The sequence below is a fragment of the Protopterus annectens genome, chromosome 3.part1, assembly GCF_019279795.1.
Source record: "Protopterus annectens isolate FY-2018-M chromosome 3.part1, PAN1.0, whole genome shotgun sequence".
Lineage (NCBI taxonomy): Eukaryota > Metazoa > Chordata > Ceratodontiformes > Protopteridae > Protopterus > Protopterus annectens.
Genome location: NC_056732.1, coordinates 1,154,340,258 through 1,154,361,767, shown reverse-complemented (window position 1 = coordinate 1,154,361,767; position 21,510 = coordinate 1,154,340,258). Strand labels below are relative to the sequence as shown.

Here is a 21,510-nt window from a genome sequence, read left to right as displayed (position 1 = left end):
CTGGTGAGTTAAATGCCTCAATGCATTTTGTACAAGTAAATCCATATTTATTTGGGTCCATTTTTTAATAAAAAACTTTGTGAATGTTTTATTAAAACTATAGCCCAAATAAATTTAGTATTTCCCTGTGTGACATCATTTAAGCAGGCTGTCCATTGACTTTAAAGAACACCTCTCTCAGCATGTATTAAACGTTGGCAAAAGTCAGTGAAGAGTTGCTGGGATGAAGCAACCAGCATGGGGCTGAAGTGGACCTGCTTTTCCCCAACAACAACACACAGGTTTTCAAATACAGCATATTACTTTTTATTTTATTTTGTTTATTTAATAATCTGTTTGTGTATTGTGCTTTGTTTAAACAGCCCATTGTTTTATCAAGATTTCCTTTAGCGTAGTATATTCAAACCACACAACTCAATGCAATTCTACCCGTCAATAAAACAGAAAGTGAAGATTCTGTTTTTTCATAGATGAAAATGATTTTGTATTTAATTTTATGTACAATATATCAAATAAAGTTAAGTTATGACAGCAGGTGTATAATGCCGGGAGGAACTCAGCAAAAAATAATGACATATTTCTGTTTGTTCTTGTCTTTCCTTGCTATAATGTTCTCACCAGTTGCTTTCACCTTCAGTGCATTAACAATATGACTCATGAGACAGGGCTTCATTTCTCACTCTCATTCCTGAATTCTGTATTATAACTATAGGACGTCTGTGTCCTTCTGGCTTAGCACTCAGAACATTCTCTGTCATATAAAACCTAATACTTAATTTTGCATCATATATGCAAGTCAGCCTGTATACCCTTAAACTATTTATCTCCAAATTCTGCACTGCTATTGTGGAGTTTGGTGACTAACTTTTCAAATAAGTTAAGTACTTTTACCTCTACATTTAAATGAACATTTATGCATGGAAAGTATTCTCAAACTTCGAACACTAAAGACTCAATTCCAGAAATCTTGCTTTCAGTGAAAGTGACCACTTACAATGAAAGCAGGTATTTTGGAGTCTGGCCCCCAGTGTAAGTCTATTTCTATATAGGCCTTACACCGAAGTAAGCTACTTACACTGAGATCCAGTCTTTTAGAATCAGGGCAGACACACTGAGAGCAACTCTTTTAGAATCTGGCCTTTAGTTTATTTATTTTATTTTTATTTATTTATTTAACATTTGTTGACCGGGAATGTCCGACTAGGTTCCACAGAGCCTGTTTTCAGTGGAGGCCAGGGGAGAAATGCTCCAGATGCATGTTTTTGTCTTTTTTAGTTTTCCAGCAACATAGCCACTTAGCTGCTATACAGCATCTTTATTTATAGATCTGTTTGGTACATTATTTATTATATTGTCCTGTGACAAACAAGTCACTGATTCTATTTTTCCTTAGAAAAAAAAAAACAGAAATACTACTTTGAATGTTGTATGTTTGCATCATTTGGTAGATGTCAGTTTCTCATTAACTGGAGGGAAAATCAGTCATATGACTTTTAATTTATTTAAACTGCTTGGTTTGGGTGGTTATTGGTCTGAAGAAGTCTCATTTTAGATGTAGAGACAAAAGTATTAAACATATTTTTAAATATATTATTTATTAAAGGCTTCAACAGTGCTTTTTTTCTGTACATTCTTAGTGCTGAAAGACTTGCTTAAGGTTTCTTTTCATTAGATATGGTAACTGGGAAGAAGGATGCAATAGCTTAAATTTGAATTCACTGATACACAGCTTGCCATTCTTTGGTGTGACAATATGATTTTTGTAGACTGGCATTCATAGTAGAAATTGTGGTGAGTTACACAGTGTATACTATACAAAATGCATACCTGAAGTTGAGTGCTGAGTTGAAGTAATGTTTCTTCAATGGATAATTCCTCTATGGAAAGAAAGAAAAAAAATCATAATGGTAAAATATTTATTTAAAGCAAAGTATACATACAACTCACACATACACATGCACACACACATGCACACATCACATGCTTAAAAGTGAGTGCATGCGCGCACACACGTGCACACACGTGTGCACACAATCATATACACAGTCACTGTATATAGTCAGCTTAAAAAATGCAGTAGTGTTAATTTCTGTAGATGGCAGATGATGTTATACATTCTTGACTCATTCCTTCAAAGGACTGAATTTTGCTTAATTACAGCCTACAGTCAATCATTCTTGTTCTGTCTTTTTTTGTTCATTTACTTATCATTTGCTGACTGTTAGAACATTTGAGTGAATCACATAATGTGTTCATTATTTGAGGGCTCATACTGAATTGAAAAACATTGTACACATTAATATTACTTCTAAAATGCATGTAGCATCCCTGATTACATCTGACAAGATATTTACCACAACCTCATAAATAAACACCAAATCTTATTAGTGTTGTTTCTAAGTTTATGGCTATGGGTCACTATAAAACAGAAACTCTTCCCTGCTGTCACTTGCAAAATGCATTCCATTTCCTCAGCAACATTTTTTATCACATTCCTCCAAAATAATCAATACCATTGATTGGGAAGACCAGCAGATCAATTCAAACTTGTTAGAGTGTGTGTGTGTGTTTGTGTGTTTGTGTGTGTGTGTGTTTGGGGTGGAGGACAGTCATGGTAAGTTCCTTCCCTGGAATTACTTCCTTCTGGTATACAGATTACTTCTTTTGCTTACCAGTTCAGTTAGATGCTCACAACTTACACCATGTAGTCACACAATAATAACTATAAATAAATATATACATGAAAAAATGCATATAGTCACTGCTGTTCATATGGTTCCTAGTATCAGAAGGGGGCAGCTGCTATAAGCTGCCAGCATTTTTTTGTTTTTGTCATTTTGTATGGGAACAGGTGAGAGTAAAGGAATTTGCTTAATATAAGGAAGATTCTGGAGTCTATATTAGAACACCGAACATTTAAAATGTCAAGTGTTCTAATATCGAAGAAGCAGAAAACCAAATTCTTTCCTAGGGAAAGAATTTGGTTGCCCATTTCTGTTGCTTCGGTATTTTCAGCACTCTGTTGGAAAGTTACGGGTCGGGTTCAGGTAAGTGTGCGACTGAGTGTGGGTTAGGTATGTGTGTGATTGTGTGGACATAAGGGTTAGGGCGGGTTAGATGAGTTAGGGTTAGGGTGCGGGTTAGGTATGTGTGCGATTGTGTGGACATGAGGGTTAGGGTGGGTTAGGTAAGTTAGGGTAAGGGCACGGGTGAGGTGAGTGTGCGATAGTGATGGACCTTAGGGTTAGGGTTTGGGTTAAGGTAAGTGGATAGTTAGTGGTGTGTGTATAGTTTAGTGTAGGGTTAGGTGTATGTGTGTGGATTGTTGTTTGTTTGGTGTGCTTGTGTTGTGTGTATGTGTTTTGGAACAGTACATTTTTTCCCTAGGAAAAAAATTGCTATTCTGAACGTTCGATGTCTGGTATTTTTGATTGGTAGGGTTTGATATTAGAACACTCGACATTTTGAATGTTCGGTGTTCTAATATAGACCCTGATTCTGTGTAAGTATTTTATTTATTTTTTTGGGAGGTTGTGGGTTGAAGAGTATAAAACAGTTTAGAATCATTAGCCCATTACAGTGGAAATAGACTACAAATCCAGTGCCATTGACAGTTGTTGCTTTAGCTGTTTAGCTCATCAACTCCCATTATAATTATGCAACAAGGTATCACATTATTGATTGTATAAAAGTTAAAACCCAGTGATAATATATGAGTGCCTGCATGAATAAACATGCCAAATAATATATATATATATATATATATATATATATATATATATATATATATGTATATAGACATATATGGGATCACTACTAAATCCCGAAAACTTACAATACCGAAGACCGGAATCCTGAGACCAGATACCCGAAAGACGAGAAGACCAGAAAAGCGAAATTTTAAATCCCAAACACTACACTGAACATACACCACACACATACAGATACACTCACCTTCAAACAAAGCACTTACACACAAACCTACACTTCATAAAAGCTGGTGGGAAGCCCCCCTGCACACCCCGCATGGGGGGTTATGCCTCCACACCCAACTACTTAAATATTCTAACTCCAAGGTCGCACTATACAGATAAGCACACGAAAACACCACCACACACCTACATTCCTCTCTCACACACACACATCACAGTCACAACACACACTTACACACACACTAAAACCCCTAACCAACACAATCAAACATAGATATTCACCTGACCTTCCACCTATCCATTCACAAACCGCAACAACAGAAGTGCTACGCGATTTTGAAATTCGTGCTTCTGGTCTTCCAGTCTTCTCGTCTTTCGGGTATCTGGTCTCGGGATTCCAGTCTTCGGTGTTGTACGTATTCGTGATTTAGTAGTGATCCTATATATGTATATATATATATATATATATATATATATATATATATATATATATATATATATATATATATATATATATATATATATATATATATATATATATATATATTTCACTTTATAATCTCAAGAGAAGTAAAAGTCACCGCAGACCACCACTATGTTCAAAAATTTAATGAAGCTTATATCCACAAACAACACTGGAATAAAATGGATAAAATCACGGAATAAAATTGTCCACTTCTTAGCGCTTTCGGGTTCTAGCCCTTCATCAGATAATTTAACATTATACACTATGATATTTAAGCACAGCCTCAGCCAATCACTCCTCAATAATGCACCTGCCTGTTTTTTAGGGCGGGATTCATTGGAACAAACTCATTGAGCCCAGGATACCTATGTGCCGTCAGCTCAATTATCCATCTAGTCTCCTCAAGCTCTGTCAAATCTTTTATGTCCCCCCCCTAAAACTTTTATTCATGTTCCAAATGACCCCAAATTTAAATTCATGTCCCTCATTCTCATCAATATGCCTAAAAAGGGCATTATGTTGGTTCCTAGTTCTAATTGCTGACAGGAGTTGCAAAATCCTCACTTTGAACTTACAGTTCATTTTGCCTACATAGAAACATATGCATTGTTGACACTCAGCTATATAGACTAGATTTGTTGTCCTGCAGGAGGCTCTTGCTTTAAAATAAAACCCCTTACCTGTAACTGGATATCTAAACCCCATAGCTTTACTGAATTAACTACAGGCATTGCATGATCCACAGGAAATAATTCTTTCTTTACTGATAACCTGTTTCAGTATGGGTCCCCTTTCTTGTCCCAAGATGTCTTTCAAATTTTTATTTCTTCTGAAGCCAAAAAATGGCATATCACCTACCAACCCCTTTAAACTTTCATCAGTACTAAGTATATTCCAATTAGGTTCATAGGTTCATAGGTAGGTACTAGGCTATCGGCCCAAGGGCCTACGTAAGACTATCCATCAAGGTTCCATGGCTTACGCCACCCAAGAAAGTTATTTTCCTGTGCCACTGTCGAGCAGAGACATAGAAGTGATCCCCGGGGTATATTTCCTATTTCCCATCCACTCATCAAGATTTTTCTTGAAGAGTGCTAATGAAGAACTTTGCTTGACATAGATGGGTAGCCTGTTCCAGAGTATGGAAAGTTTCTGGGACAGGAATCTATCCCTCCTGCATGTCCTGTTTATTGTGGTGACAAGGTTTAGGTCCCTAGAGCATGTAGCTCGGAGGGATATCTTTAGGTGCAGCATGTCCAACAGCTCTGGGTTTGACATAGCTTTATATGTTAGGCAGAGATCACCTCAGAGTAGATGATATGCTACGGAGTAAAGCTGGAGTTTTTTGAGGCGGTCAGTGTAGGGCATTTGTTTGAGGCCAGTAATCCTCTTTATGAGGTACTTCTGTGGCCTTCCCAGCTACAGCAGATGTCTTGTGAGGTACGTTCCAAAAGGGGCATTGTACTCTATAATGGGTCTAACGAATGTCGAGTAGAGGGGGAACAATGACCTCTGTCTTCCTGGATGAGAACCCTTTTATGATGAGGTGTGCCACGAAGAAGGACTTCCTGACTACTGTGGCGATGTAACTATCAAAGCAGAGACTACTGCCCACGTTGGTCCCAAGGTATCTTATCACACATTCGGTGTTAAGTAGATTGCTGCCTATGTGGTAGTTCATGGGTACAGAGTTTTTACCAAAGGGGATGACACTGCACTTTTTGGCATTGAGCTTGAGGCCATGGCTCTGACACCAGGCATCTGTCTCAGCGAGGCTCTTCTGTAGGATGTCCACATCATTTGGGGACTTGACTATGGCTCCTAGTTTGCAGTCATCTGTGAACTTCATTAGCCAGAGGCCTTCTGTGTTAGCCTGTACTTCAGAGAAGTAGATACCAAACAGGATAGGTCCCAGGACAGAACCCAGTGGTACTCCACTTGTACTGCTTTGAGGTCAAATTTGGAGTCTGCAACATTTACAGTGTGGGTTCTGTCAGTGAGCCAGTTGGCAACCCATCTTGTGACATAGGGATTTATACCTAGTTGAGAGAGTTTAGCTATAATTCCAGAATGGGGGATGGTGTCAAAAGCCTTGGCGAGGTCAAGATAGGCTGTGTGAACAACCTTACCCTTATCTACGGTTTTGGTGACTGCCTCAAATAAGTCGATCAGGTTCAGGAGGCATGATCTGCCTTTCACAAACCCAAACTGGGTGGGATCCAGAGTTCGGAGGTTACCAATGTCTTTGTTAATATGAGTTCCATGATGATACGTTCTATGGCCTTGCAGACCAGGCTCATCAGGATAATAGGTTGATAGTTCCTGGGATCAGTGGTGGCTCCCCCTTTGTGGAGTGGGATAACTGTTGCTGTGCACCATTCAGTGGTCACAAAGCCTGATGCGAGGCTATTATTGAACATAGTGCGTAAGTAGGGAGCCAGTTCGTTCTGAACTTCATGTAAAACGCAGCCTGGGATGTTGTCCGATCCCATGGATGCTGTGTTTTTTGGCTTTAGAGAGTGCAGCTTTTACCTGCATATTTGTGATTAGAGGGACTCTGCATTCTTCCTGTATTGATATGGGCCGTTTAGGGGGTGAGACGGGGATAAAGTTAGCACTGAACCTATTTGCCAGGATGTTGGCAATATTAGTTGGTTCTGTAATTTTCTTACCTTTGTGCTGTAACTCAGAGCAGATCTGGGTGTTGCCATTGAGATTCTTGACATAGCTATAGAATGCTTTGTGGTTGTCCTTGGAATTTGTGGTGATTTTGTTTTCGTAGCAAGCTTTGGAGGATCTTATAAGGAATCTCAGCTTCTTACTGAGGCTGAACAGGGAGCTCCTCCACTCATGGGATTTTACTCTTTTTTGCAACAGTTTCTTCATTCTGTTGTACAGGGCCACCAGATTGGCTTCCTTTTTTTGGAGGATAGCGTCTTGTTTCTTTTTGGGATAGCACGATTCATGCACTCGTGTAAGTGCTTATAGAGTGCATTTGTGTAGGATTCAGCAGTTGTAACTGTATTGTCCACCTGCATGGGTGTTATAAAGTTCACCACTTCTGTCATAAGAAGCATGAAGTTGGCTTTGGAAAATTTTTTACTGTGGTTTCCTTAATAGGGGTGGGGGCGGGATGTGGATATCAAGGGTGATTAGCTTATGGTCGGTTCGTACCAACAAGCAGTTGACTTCAGGTGTGGAACACCTGTCACTCTTGTTGGTAATGACTAGGTCTAGGATATTGTTACCCCTGGTGGGGGTGTGGATAAGTTGATCCAGGTCATTGCAGTTTATGAATTCCAGAAACCGTTGAGCTAAGGAGTTGCTACACGAGTAGTTTTCCCAGTTAATGATGGGGTAGTTGAAGTCGACCATTATTAGGGTGTTTGGTTACTTCTAACTATATCACAAATTTCATGTATGTTATTACTATATGTGAACATAATCCTGACATTTTGTTGATCCTTAACAGGGGTGCAGGTGACATCCATTTCTCACCTCTCATTACATTTCCTTAACCATGGACCCATCCTCCCTTCCCTGTGGACCCTTCTCTCGTCCATCACCTCCTTAACAAGCTCCTTATTATAGCCCTTGTCTTGAAAATACCCTTCCAAGCTCGATTTCTTCCTCAAAAACCATCTCATCCATGCAGATTCTAGATACCCTGCAAAGCTGCCCCTTTACTATATTCCCAAAGGCAGACCTCGAATGCATGCTATCATATCTCAACAAACTGTTTTTCCAACAGCTTTTTCTATACAAACTTGTCGAGAAACCCACATTGTACTGTTTAATGCTTATATCCAAAAAGTCAACCTCTGTTCTGGAATGGGTGACTGTGAAGCGTAAAAATGAGGTAGTACTTTCCAAATACACTATAAAATCTGACAGCTCATGCTCCTCACCCTTCCACAGAATAAACACATCATCTACGAAATGTCTGTATATGCCAATCTTGTCTCTCCATACATTGTGTCCATCCAACACAAATTGCCTCTCCCAATAGGATAACACAAGGTTGGCATATGTGTTGGCACAGGGGCTGCCCATGGCTATCCCCTGCGCTTGTCTATAAACTTCATTCAAACAAATGAAGATGTTGTGCTCCAACACCAAAGTGAGCATTCGGGCTATCAGTCTCAATCTACTATCATCCACTCCCAAGTCTCTCAATAATGAGCATACTGCTCTAATACCATAATCATTACTAATGACAGTAAATAGATTTTGTATGTCCAATGTCACCATAACGTACCCCCCCACTCATTTCTGCTTCATCAAATGCACCCAACGATGTCAAAAAGTGGCCAGCATCTTGTAATATCTCATCTATCCTTTCTACATATGGTATCAATGTTGTTTCCAGCCAAACAGAAATATTCTCCATAATCCAGCCTCTTCCTGATACTGTGGGTCTGAGGGGGGATCCCTCAGATCCTTATGTATCTTTGGAAGGGCTTTGAATACGAGAATCACTGCATTACCTTTCCACAGAAACTTTAAAGGATCTCCATTCATCAGACCTTGCTCTAAACATTTGGTCAAACTATTCTGTACTTTTTTAATAATATGGCTAACAAGGATTGGCAAAATGGAAACATAAGTGCTAGCATCTGATAACAACCTTTTCAGCTTATCATGGCATGACACCTTATCTAAAACCACCACAGCCCTACCTTTATCCGCTTGTTTTATAACCAATTCATTATTGTTCTGCAAATCTCGTAGGGCTGTACGCTGTGACACAGTTAAATTATAAAATCTTTTATTCCTATTATCCTGTAGATACTGCAAAAAACCTTGTTCACAGCATTTAATAAATGTATGCATTAAACCAGTGAAGGGGGAACAAAAGTACTGGTTTGTCGTAACCCTTGTGGGAGTGATTGGCTGTTGCCATACATTTGCTTTAACATAATGTTCCTACAAAAGAACATAATATCCATAACAATCTCATTGAAGGAACTACCCCAACTTGGGACAAAAGTCAATCCCTTGTTTAAAACATATAACTCGTCATTGTATGATGAGACAAACTGTAAACAATGTTACAATCTGAATTACCAGTCAATCCAGTGTCCTCCTTTTCTTTGCTCCCCTCCCTTCACTTAGGGAGCACTTCCACTCCCCTTTCCTTTTCACTGGAGCTGGCAAGTGTGCTAAAAAATGATTATTAAAATTTAAAACTTCCTTGGGCCTAGCGCCCAAATTCCAACACCCGACTGGTGCTAGCTCCCTCATTGGAGGCTAAAGACATCACATATTTTCAAGACAGGGGCTATAATAAGGAGCTTGTTAAGGGGGTGATGGATGAGAGAAGGATCCCTGGTTAAGGAAACGTAATGAGAGGTGAGAAATGGATGTCACCTGCACCCCTGTTAAGGATCAACAAAATGTCAGGATTATGTTTACATATAGTAATAACATACATGGAATTTGTGATATAGTTAGAAGTAATTGATGAAGGTTTAAAGGGGTTGGTAGGTGATAGGCCATTTTTTGGCTTCAGGAGAAATAAAAGTAAAAATTTGAAAGACATCTTGGGACAAGAAAGGGGACCCAGACTGAAACAGGTTATCAGTAAAGAAGCAACTATACCCTGTGGATCGTGCAAGGCCTGTAGTGATATCAGTAAAGCCATGGGGTTTAGACATCCAGTTACAGGGAAGGAGTTTTATTTTAAAGCAAGAGCCACCTGTAGGACAACAGATCTAGTCTATATAGCTGAGTGTCAACAATGCGTATGTTTCTATGTAGGCAAAATGAACTGTATGTTCAAAATGAGGATTTTGCAACTCCTGTCAGAAATTAGAACTAGGAACCAACATAATGGCCTTTTTAGGCATATTGATCAGAATGAGGGACATGAATTTAAATTCAGGGTAATTTGGAGCATGAATAAAAGTTTTAGGGGAGGAGGGCATAAAAGATTTGACAGAGCTTAAGGATTGAGCTGATGGCACATATGTATCCTGGGCTCAATGAGTTTGTTCCAATGAAACCCACCCTAAAAAACAGGCGGGTGTATTACTGAGGAGTGATTGGCTGAGGCTGTGCTTAAATATCATAGTGTATAATGGTAAATTATCTGATGAAGGGCTAGAACCCGAAAGCACTAAAAAGTGGACAATTTTATTCCGTGATTTTATCCATTTTATTCCAGTGTTTTTTGTGGATATAAGCTTCATTAAATTTTTGAACATAGTGGTGGTCTGCAGTGACTTTTACTTCTCTTTGGACTGTGAGCTGCGCATAGCAGACCTTTGGTGAGGTTTCTTCATTTTTGTTTCTACTTCATTTTTGTTTTAAATACTTTATTATCTCGAAATACTAAAAGGTCGAATTTCAGTATCTCAAGACCATAAAGTCGAATCTTCAAAATAGCAAAAGTGCATAATCACGAATCTGACTAAGTCGAATTCGCAAGGCACAGCAGAATAGGAGAGCCACAGTATATCCCAAAAAAGTCGCTGTATTCCAAAAAGCAATTTTATTTAAAAATCACAAGGAAGACACGATCTAAAAAGTAATTTGTTAAGCGCTTTCATCTCTGTCAAATCAGAGACTTCTTCAGAACACCATTTTACTGCTCAAACATTTGTTTTTTAAGCACAAGAACACTAATAGACATGCCCCCTAACTACACAAATTAACCAACCAGCTTCCTATAATTCAAAAATATATGCAAACACTGAACATATATTAAATATCTTAATGACCATTAAAAATAGCTAGTCATTAAGATATTTAATTTATGTTTATTGGCTATGTACCAACTAAGAAAATATTTTCCACTTGCCCACACAAGATTTACTAGTAACTGGCTTTCTTGCCTCCTTTAGTACTTGCTGCCTGTCCTATGAAAGATGTAAATAAAAGGTATCAAAATAGAATCATCCAGGCAGTTAAATGAAGTTCTATGAGTCTGAAATGTAGCAAACCCTCCTTGTCTTGTGAGTAGATGCAATGTATTAGGAAGCTTGTGGAAATTACCACAGGGCAATTCCATAACAAGGGAGTACCAGTGTCACCTGGGCCAAAAGGGAGTCACTACAATGATTTTGGAGAACCTTTTTCAATCTTCCGAATTACCCTGAATATCAATGGAATGTCGATGAATGCATAAAGGAGCATCTCCATCCACTGGAACGAGGATGCATATGTTTTTCAGACTTGCTGCAAGGAGTCCTGGAGCAGAATTTGCTTAGTTGATTGTTTTTGATAGGAGGAAAAAATATCTATTTGAAGCTTTCTCCAAAACTGGATGAATTGCTGGAAGACCATTTCACCCAGTTTCCATTACTGAGGGTATATCCTGGTCCTGCTCACCTTGTCTGCCACTATATTTTACTTTGACAGAATGTAAGTTACTTGGAGGGTTAAATCATACTGAAGAGCTACCGCCCAAGTCATCAGAGCTAGTTTGCACAGAGGTTAGGATGTAGTGCACCTGTTTGTTTGTGTTCCACGTCACTGTGATGCTGTCTATAATCACTTGTTGAGGTGCTGAGGATGACAAATGATGGTGATTCTGTGGTGTGCATCATGGTCAACATTTTTTGGCATTTATGTGTCTTGGTCTGTCTAAAGAGTTCCACAGGTCATGCACCCATACCCCTGCAGAAGCTTGTCCTCGAGCAAAACCTTTGGTGTCTATACAGATTTACTTGGGCAAGTATAAGATAAGGAAGGACCTGGGTTTTGTGCCATTTGCCATCTCCACCAGTGTAGTTCCTTTTTGACAAAGCCCAAAATTAGAATCTGAAATTACAGAGGATGGGAATATTAGGCCTATGTGTTTTAAAAGCCATTCATTTTTTTTTCATGTGTAACGTGGTGAAAGGAATCATAAGCTATGCATCCTAAGATCATGAGATATCCTTCTTCCAAAGTCTAAGAATGACTGGAGAAGCTTAGGAAAGTCATCAGATAAAAATTCTCTTTTTCCCTAGGTAAGAAAATCCTTTAGCTGTGAAGTGTCTGGAAGGTAGCTTGGAAATACAATCCAGTAAGACAGAGTCATGGAAGACTACTTAGACGTTATCTCTGTCTTGCGTATAAGGCAATCTCTGACCCTGCTTTATTGAAAATGCTGCATATCCACAAGTCAAATGGTACATAGGTTACTCGCTCTAAAGACCTTAACCTGGTATGTGACATTAATATAACCTACTGGAGGAAAAGATTTGTCTCCCAGAGATTACCACACCTTTGGAACAGACTTCTACTTTATGTCAAACGGAGCACCTCACTGGCCCTCTTCAGTCGCAATCTGGATGAATGGATCGGTAACTGTAAATTCACCCTGGGGGTTTCACCTATGTCCTCTTGGACAAGGGCAATAGGTGCTGATCATGGAAATAAGGGTAGAACTTGGCTAGCCATATAAGGGTCCCAGGGCCAGTAGTCTTGTAACATCCTATGAGCCTAAGATCCTAAGATTTTTGAACATTTATCTGGAACCCTAGAGTGATGAAGAGAGACAAAACCCATTTTAAGGACTTTGCAAAGTAAGTCACCAAATTAAGGAAACGTGCAATGATAACTCATGAAAACAAGGACATATGTGATTGTCTTGCAGTCTGCAATGAGCTATTGGAGGAGCTAGACACTTTATAAAATCTTTGGACCTTTAAGTGACCCAGGCATAGAGAAATTGAAAAATTTCTTGAAGCCTGTAGCTATGAGTATGTGATGAAAAGTATTCTTTAGATCTAACTTTACCATAAAACTCAAAAAGAGGGATGACAGTTACTCTGAAGGGTCAGTATTTTGAATTTTGGTACTTTCACAAATCAGTTGAGAAAAGAAAGATCTAGAGCTGATCTCCACAAAAGTTCTTTATTTGGAAATATAAACATTCTGGAGAATAAGCCCGTTGATCTAAAGGCTCTGGTTCTATGACTCCTATGGTCATCAAGTTTTGAAGTACCTGAAGAAAAATCTGGGGTTCAGATGGTGGGGAGGAATTCTCTTGAAATGAGGTACTTGTATCCAGAACCAATGGTGACCCTGCTGAACCACTATTACTCCCCAGCAGTCAGAGGAAAGATTTAGAGAGACAGGGCTGGGGAGGGGCAGAATACTGGTGTAGTCATTCTGAAGGAAAAGATTGCTCCTGTGAATAAAAATATCCCTTTTTCTTGTTGTTGCACTCCTACCATTTCTTCTTTGTTTCCTCTTTGCCAGGAGGTGGCTGGGACTTCTTATTTTACCTTTTAAATGCAGTAGAAAATTTGAAAGATTTTTAATAGGGGACTTGAAAAATCTTAGAAATCTTGAGAAATCTTAGAAACTCCTTAAAGTAATATCCCTCTTTTATCAAAATTGTTTCAGGAAATGAATAGCAGAAGGGCTAAACAAAACCTTGTGATTTAAAGTAGAGTTTCAAATTTCAGATGTTACTTCATCAGCAAACTTCTATTTTCATACCCAGACATACCTCCTCAAAATTGTAGCAGTAATAGTGGCCTAGATACAATTTGTGCACAATCATACACTCCCTTCTAAGCATGTTTAGATACAGGGGACAAGGGATATATGATTCAGATGGGAGCTACCTTCAGATGTAAGATGTAATAGAAACTCATCATGGTCAGGTTTGAAGCAACGTATAGAGACCGCTTGATGTTTTGTTTTATGATTTCTTACTGTGTTTGGATTAAGTTTAACAAATCTTTATATTTGATGATGGGAATATTGTTTTTATTGCTGTCTTTAGCAAATGGTAGGCTGCCTTTATTGACTGGGAGGGGTTTTATTATTAATGTCATCACATGACTGCTGAACTCTCTGTGATTGCTTGAGTTTCTATTTTAAATAGTACTTAGACTTTGTGTTCTGTCATGGTCTGATGAAACAGAGGATACTCTGTAAAAGTACTTACCTTCTGTTTTAATAAAGTTATTTATATATAGTGACTCAAAACCGTGCTTGGGAGGAGTTTTTGTTACTGTTTTGGATCTGACTGCTACATTTACTCCAACCTAAACTGAGTGGTCTACTTTTTCTTTTCATGCATTTTCGCAGGACAGCTTACCATCTGTAATTTTTAATCAACTTTTTGATAACAATATCATTATATTATTAGCTCTACATCCACAGCTTTGTATTTAACTCCAACATTCTCCCTAATACTATATTACTATAGTACTATATCTCTCTACAGTGTGCACTATCACTGAAGTGCAAATTCTTGCAAATAAAACTTAATTGGTGTTTCACCCTATATTATTTTCAGTAGATTTGTTTTAGTATGTCCATGTTAACCTGATTTATGACTGAAAAGGGTCCATGGACTAGCTCATTTGCATGGTTAACAAGCTTAAATAAATAAATGCATACATACATGCACACATACATGCATACATATATATGTACAGATGTGACCTCAGGTATAGAAATGTTTTCAACAATCACAAAACTGTAAGTTTTTATAAACAGGAAGCCAGTGCAACATCTAAAGACATTTTAAAGGACAACAACGGGATTTTATTATTAGATGCTCAACTTCTCTGTTCTGTTTCTCCTTTTTTACTTTCCCTGCTATGAATAAACAACAATACAGCATTTAAAATATTTGTCAAATTGATTGTTTCTCTCCACTAGAACAGTACCTTACTGTATTGTGGCAGTTTCACTTTCAACAAAAACCATAGATCACGAATCAACAGACTTGTAACCAAGACACAGGTACAGTTACTATAAAGGGTGTCTTCCCCAATATCTTGTTTGTTATAACACTTCCAATAACTCCATTAAAAAATGATAACATTCAGCAATAAACGATACCAATGGCTCCAACAAATGGAAACTTTTATTATGACCCAAAACAACAAAAAAACATAAAACACGGACTGATTTAGCACTTTCGTCTCCCACTGGAGACCTCTTCAGAATCAATAAAACTAGTTCTTGTTCCTTATATTTTGTAGTCAGTTAATTACAATTGTTTAATTGATCAATCAAGTGAGTCTAAATTGAATTTATTCTAATAACTAAAAAACAGGCTGGCTATATCATAACAGAGGTGGTATTAGAAAAAAACACATTCTTTAACATACAAGATAATGGGCAGGATTCACAAAGCCTCCGTGTAAGAGTTATAACTCATACACGGAGGCTGCAGTTAAATGGAGTGATGTCAGCATGCTTTGCATATTCATGAGAACATGCTGAATCACACCTAAGGCTAACACGGTCCGTGTAAGACAGTAGAGGGCGTGTCCGTAGGCCGAGCCCTGTAAGCGGAGACGCCCCCAGAAGAGGAAAATTGCCCAAAGTAAACATCCACGACAGAGTCCACGGATATGTGAATAAACAGAACACAACACATGCCCCCACAGACTATGAACAGAAAACATATAAATAAACATGTTATATATTTTTTTTTAAATTGTAAAAATGTTTAACCGTGAGTGCGCTCATTTGCACGGGCGTGCCCGTAGCACAGCTACAGTTAGCAGTCAGTGGGAAAGCATATAAGAACTAAATATGCAAAGTAAGCCAGGAAGCAATAGCGAAGCGGTAGAGATGTTGGCTGAAGAGCAGGCATTCATGGTTTGAGCCCCCACAACACCAATTTTAATTTTTAGCAAAATAAGCACGAAACAAGTCCCTGACAAATATGTACACATAAAACCACATTTTATGTAAAATGTAATGAAATAGCCCATTTATATTGAAGAAATGTGAGGTAACAAAAGAATAAAAAATGCCAGATGTGCCCATAGCTGAGCTACAGTTTAACAGGGTGAGTGCATCTGCCCGTAGGTGAGCAGTGGTTTAACTGGTGCAAAATGAGTGCCCATAGCTGAGCAGTGGTTTAACATGCTAAATCTATGTGCCCCTAACTGAGCTGAGCGTAATATGCGTGCTGATAGCCAAATGAGGCTTAAACCAGCATACCCTGTTTGCGCGGAGCTGCGCACCGTGCAAACAAGCTAACCGACGGGCAACGTTGAGCAAGGCGTATCAAAACTGCCTTTACACACACACACCCCTCAGCATGTCTAGACAGTCATGAAAAATAAAAAGCAGTGGCCAGGTTCGAACCCAGGATACTATACACCATAGTCAAGGTACCAAACCACTAAGCCATGACAGCAATACCTAGAAATGCAATAATAGCTAATATATAGGAATGAATACAAACTGGAGCATGACAATGCATGTTTACTGAAGTTGATACAATTCCAAAATGGCCAATCACAGATATGTGCAGGAAAAACGGACTATATAAGCCTCATAGGCGGGAATACACAGCATAAACGATTGTAGAACTGAACTGCAGGCAGAATGACAGGAGTAGGAGAGGGTAGTTGCTTTCGAGCACAGAGGTGGGGCATTGAGGAGTCCAGGTACATGGTCTGGCTCCTAGTCCACAATCATGAGGCCCAACTCATGCAGGGCCAGGTCCTCTGGGGAGCATACAGGGCTGAGGCATGGGTCCGGTTGGCTCATGTTCTCACCAGTGCCACAGGGATTCCAAGGACTGGTGAGCAGGTCCGTCACCACCATGCGGACCTGAAGAGACGCAAGCAGGACCAACTGAACCTTTGGATCCAGGAGGCCCGGCAAATGCCCAATGCCCCACTACTGAGTAAGTTACATTTAATTATGTATGTAAGAAATTAAACTAGCTGATATTATGGAGATGTGTATTCCAATATTACTTCATTTATATTACAGCTGCAGGTGTCCATTCTGCGAACCGCAGAGCCTATGGCAATAGGCTGGTGCGGTTGCGCCACCTGGCAGGTCAGTATTCCACTACCAATAACTGTAAAGAAATATAAAAGTATGACAGTCAGCAAAAGAGTGCAGTGTAGTCACTAAGGAATAAAATGTGCAAGTAACAGTGTGAAAGTGTCTGCAAGTATTGCTTGATTACAAAAGTGTGTTTCAGCCTGTAAGTTAAACCGAAAAATGAAAATGTCTGACATAAATTCTGAAATAAAAATGCCCCACCTGTAAGAAAATAGTACACAACCTGCAGCAGGCTGAAAAGTATAGCTGCAGAAGATGATGAAATCACATGTGTGAAATATATCCCTGTTTAAATACTGAAACATGACAGAAGTGAGACTGCTGGAAAGGATTGTAATAACTACAGGTAAAACATGTCAATAAAGCCTAGAAGTAAGTACCATCCTAAATAGTAAAATGAAAGCAAGTGAGAGAGTGTGAGAAAGTGTCATGAATCCAGCAATACAGCAGTAATAACCCCTGAATAAAGTATACTGCAGTCAAGACAGAATGAAATGCATGTGAGAATCAAAACCAAACAGCGAAATCTGTTCAAAGTGTTGCTGCATCTGGAATGTGTATCCCAAAATCTGGATATGTTGCTCTCAGTCTGCTATATGCAGATAGGATGATTGTCTGATATACCAAACATCCACACTTGTCTACAGCTATATAAAGCAAATGTAGCAGGATGATGTAGCTGAACAAAGCTAGATATGAATGTGTATGAAGAACAATAAAATGTATATTGATGTTGCAGTAACAGTCCTATCACCATGTTGAAATAGTTATCATATAGGAAACTGTAGTTAGAACAGTAGTGTGTATATATCTGTAGCTATTAGAAATGTACAGCATATGTATTGGTATTTGAAGGTGTTAATATTATTTTCTTCACCCCACCCTATAACCACATATAACCCATTCCACGTGAAAATGGTATGTGCAATCACAATTAACACCCCTGGACGTTTGTCCTGTTGGGTCATATATATTTGCATGTCCGTTGATGCATCTGCCCTGTTCATACATCCAAACCTGATGGCCCGTTGCCATCAATTAACCCTGCATGTTGTTGAACTATGGATTGCTGTTCAAATTATGCATAGGTTCATAGGTTCATAGGTAGGTACTAGGCTATCTGCCCAAAGGCATTTATAAGCCTAGCCAGAATATGTTGGCTTTTGTCACCCCCTTAGATTAGTTCCCTGTGCCTCTGTCCAGTAGAGCCACTGAAGTGATCCCCGGAGTAAACTTTTTGTTTCCCATCCACTCGTCAAGGTTTCTTTTGAAGAGTGTTAGTGAGGAGCTCTGCCTAATGTAGATTGGAATCTTGTTCCAAAGCATGGGAAGTCTCTAGGACAGGAATCTATCCCTCCAGCACATCCTATTTATTGTTGTGGTGAGGTTTAGATCCCTAGAGTGTGTGGCTCGAGGGGATAAGGTTTTAAACAGCACATGTACTAGTTACATAATATATACCGAGTCTACAGCATACATACTGGTTATACAGCATGTCTACCTCTTATACAATGCATGTACCAGTTAGACAGCATATATAATGGTTGTACAACATATATACTGGTCATATAGCACATGTATTGGTTATACAGCACATGTGCAGTAATATGGTTCATGTACCAGTTGTTCATAGGGTCTAAATATGTATATATATACCTTCAATCTGTAAAGCTCTTAACAGTGGTGAGATTCAAACCTTGCACTTCACGATTGAATGGCATACACCTTAACCACTGTACCATTTGGATTTTGGTCAGATCAGTAGAACCCGTGGGGGGGTTTTGGATCCAACAGGTCCACTAATACCAACTCCGGACCTTCCAACTCTGAAGCCAAAGACTGAATTGGAGGATGAGTCGGAGCAGAGGAGGTGGATGCCGTAAGAGCCGAAGCCCTGGGGGGGGGGGTCGGATCCAACAGTAATTTGGGCAGCACTGGTGTCTGTAAGAGCTTCTGTACCACTTGATCCACGTCATTATCAGACAGACTCCTAGAAGACCAGCTCGAGGGGATGGGAGATTTTGTCCTTTGTAGTATATGAGATCTTAGAATACGGGAGATCGGTTCCAAGGTTGGAGACTGGCTCCTAAGTTCAAACTCAAATGGTACCGAGCAACAAGGTGTCGGAACTGATGAAGCTTTGTCAGATCTAGTAACCTTTGGATCTGAGGAGGATAGTGTAGGGATTTTATATGTCGGATCCAATGAAGCAGAAGGGGAAGGCCTCTTTCCGGATTTGTCAGATTTAGAAGATGAAGATTTATCAGATTTAGATGAACCCTGACCTTCTTCCAGTGCCTCTGAGAAAGGGGTTTTAGAAGACTTTCAGGATCAGTTTGTTTTACCTCTCCAGGAGAGTGCGTTTATTACTAAGGGGTGTTTTTTTACTACATTTATCACACTTTTTGAAACTCATTGGTTTGGATTCTTTGCCACACATTTTTACACCTAGACAACTACATGAAAAAGAGTACACAACATTTTTTTAAATATATATAAGCTGGACCCTCTAACTTAAATGGGTTGAGCTATGTAAGAAACAGAACACACTGGTGAAAAAACAGTAACAAAGTCCTCTTAACTTAAACGGGCCCTGACCCAGAACAAACAGAGAAGACAAAGACTAAGCTCTCTAACTTAAACGGGGCTGTATTATAATTCTCTAAGTTAAGTGAACTGTAATATTACTACGGAAGAAAAACACTAGCAACAAACAGAGAAGAAAAAGGGTAAACAACAGTAGGGCTAAAAGCCCTCTAACTTAAACAGGCTATTTAACAGTTCTTTAAAGTAAACAACTATTTCACTCTAGAGTAACATAAGCCGGGAAAGGGGATACAAGGCCTAATGAACGAACGACGGCCAAAGTAAAAACACAGCTCAATTACAGAAATATCCAGCTACGAATAGACACAGTCAATTGTAAAATTAGAAAAATATCCACAAATTTTTGGAATTACAGACAAAGGGTAATCAAAACGATAATACTTAGCCAGAGCTAGCAGATGAACACTTGATCTTGTTTAGTGGCAAACAAGATCTGGGGATAGTTCTAGTGCATGCTGGGATAGGATTTGGCCACGAGTTGGCAGAAGGGCTCATGCTTGAAAATAAAGCTGAAATGGATCCGAGGATCGTATCAGAACCCAACCTAGTAAGAATGATGCCGAGATATGACACCATCACATCAGTGCTTTCATTTCATGGAAATTATCCAAGTATTTTAACTTGCTAACACCCTGAAGTTACTTCATTGCTCCATACATCCTTTTACTTATCCTGTGTCAGCTTTGTCCTCCGTAAAAATATTTTACACACTGTTTCCTTCTCTTCTCCCATTATTCAATTCTGCCCTTATTCTAAAGCCCACCTTAAAATTATCTCATGCTATATAGTTTCCCCTTGATATCCAATTTGCTCAACAAGTCTTTATGTTTTCAGTGTCCAATTCTTAAAATTCTTTACTCTCAAGTAAGAAGGAAACTACCCTTAATCACCATATTCATTAGTACTGGGACATGACCTGACAAAATTATCGGGTGAGTTTCAACAATATCACATGAAGATAATCTACGGCAGTATGTCAAAAACCTTTTCAGACTAAGGAACCCTACATAAGAATACTTCTTTCTGAGGAACTCCCATGAAAATTTCCAACAAACATTTAAAGAAAATATTTACACATAATGTAAATTGTGAAAATATATAGTAATATAAACATTTCTAGCATTAAATATACACTGTCTTACTGGAAAGGAAGTGCTTGCATTGCACAATACAAGTCGTCAATACTTGGTGAAAGATTCGCTGAACAAAGTCTTAAGGTGTCATAGCAAACCTATTTAAATATTGGTTTGGTTTAGTTTCAAGAACAGTTCCACTTTTGCGCAATTATGTAGAAGGAAAACCAAGTAGGATCCTGAATGCTTTTTCACTTAAAGATCCATACTCACTACAAATTTTTACCCAAAATTTATGAAGAGGTAACTTTGTCTTCATATTGTTCAATGTAATGTCTGATGACAGATCAGACAACAGATCTTCATCTGTACATAGATCATTCTTTATTCATTCACTGAGATTAAAGGGATCCAGAACCCAGAAAAAACTTCTCCTGGATCCTAACTTGAAGGAAACTAGTCTTAGAATTTAAGTGACATTTTTCAGTTTTTAAAAACTATAATCCTCATCTATCTTTTCTGCTTCATCTATTCAGTCAAGCAAGGTAATTAAATGTGTTATGCACGCTGTTCAATGGTGTGAATATCTGGGTGTTTGGTTAATGGGAATACTCATGCATGCTGTTACAACTAATTGTGAATGGTATTATATGTCACTAAC

At 38.8% G+C, this 21,510-nt stretch overlaps 1 protein-coding gene across 1 annotated transcript in view; it reads right to left on the bottom strand.

Moving 5' to 3' along the window:
* The window catches only part of FAM135B (family with sequence similarity 135 member B), a 2,319,882-nt gene that overhangs the window by 813,874 nt on the left and 1,484,498 nt on the right, over nt 1–21,510 (bottom strand). The window contains exon 8 of the mRNA XM_044067284.1: nt 1,828–1,877. Within this exon, the coding sequence (XP_043923219.1) occupies nt 1,828–1,877 (50 nt within the window). The remainder of the gene's footprint in view (nt 1–1,827; nt 1,878–21,510) is intronic.